At 52.2% G+C, this 582-nt stretch overlaps 1 protein-coding gene across 1 annotated transcript; it reads right to left on the reverse strand.

Moving 5' to 3' along the window:
* Positions 1 to 56: 56 nt before the first annotated feature.
* Positions 57 to 575, reverse strand: LOC117799036 (translocon-associated protein subunit delta-like). Its single transcript, XM_034651495.1, has one exon. The coding sequence runs from the start codon at positions 573 to 575 to the stop codon at positions 57 to 59; it is 519 nt and encodes a 172-aa protein (XP_034507386.1).
* Between the last annotated feature and the right edge of the window lie 7 nt (positions 576 to 582).

Consider the following 582-nt stretch of genomic DNA (forward strand, 5'->3'; position numbering starts at 1 on the left):
AGCAGCAATTACTTTGGGGACACCTGATCTTGAAATTTCCATGAATGCATCAACCACTAGGCCTGGATGTTGCTTTTGGCACAATAGGCGGTGTAGTAGACGAGAAGGCCGATGAGTGCAGCGATTACCTCAGTGGCCACCCAAGGCCCATTCCAAGCACCCCTGTGGTCAACATTAACTGAGAAAAGGGGCTTGATGGAAGACAGGTCCTCGTGGTTTCGCTGGGCCTTTCGAAGGAGACTGTAGGACTCCTCGTCAAAGAATTTCACCTCGTATGTGCCGGAACGAGCGTTTTTATGCTCCATACTCCACGAGACCTGATATCGCCCCACGTCCTGCCCCCTTGTAACCGGAAACTGCTTGCCAGCAACATCAGCATAGAGGGCAACATTCTGTGCCCCGTTATTGCAGGTCAGCAAGATTTCCACTATGAAGACACTCTCAGAAGAAATGACAGCATCATTTGTAGTGTAGTATGAAGGGACGATCACTGGCTCGGTGCAGCTTTCAGCCGTGCAGCCGGCCAAAAACAGTACCGCTGCCAGGGCCCCAAACAACCGCACCGCAGACGCCATGTCTCAC

Source organism: Ailuropoda melanoleuca, unplaced genomic scaffold (genome assembly GCF_002007445.2).
Source record: "Ailuropoda melanoleuca isolate Jingjing unplaced genomic scaffold, ASM200744v2 unplaced-scaffold41275, whole genome shotgun sequence".
Classification (NCBI taxonomy): domain Eukaryota; kingdom Metazoa; phylum Chordata; class Mammalia; order Carnivora; family Ursidae; genus Ailuropoda; species Ailuropoda melanoleuca.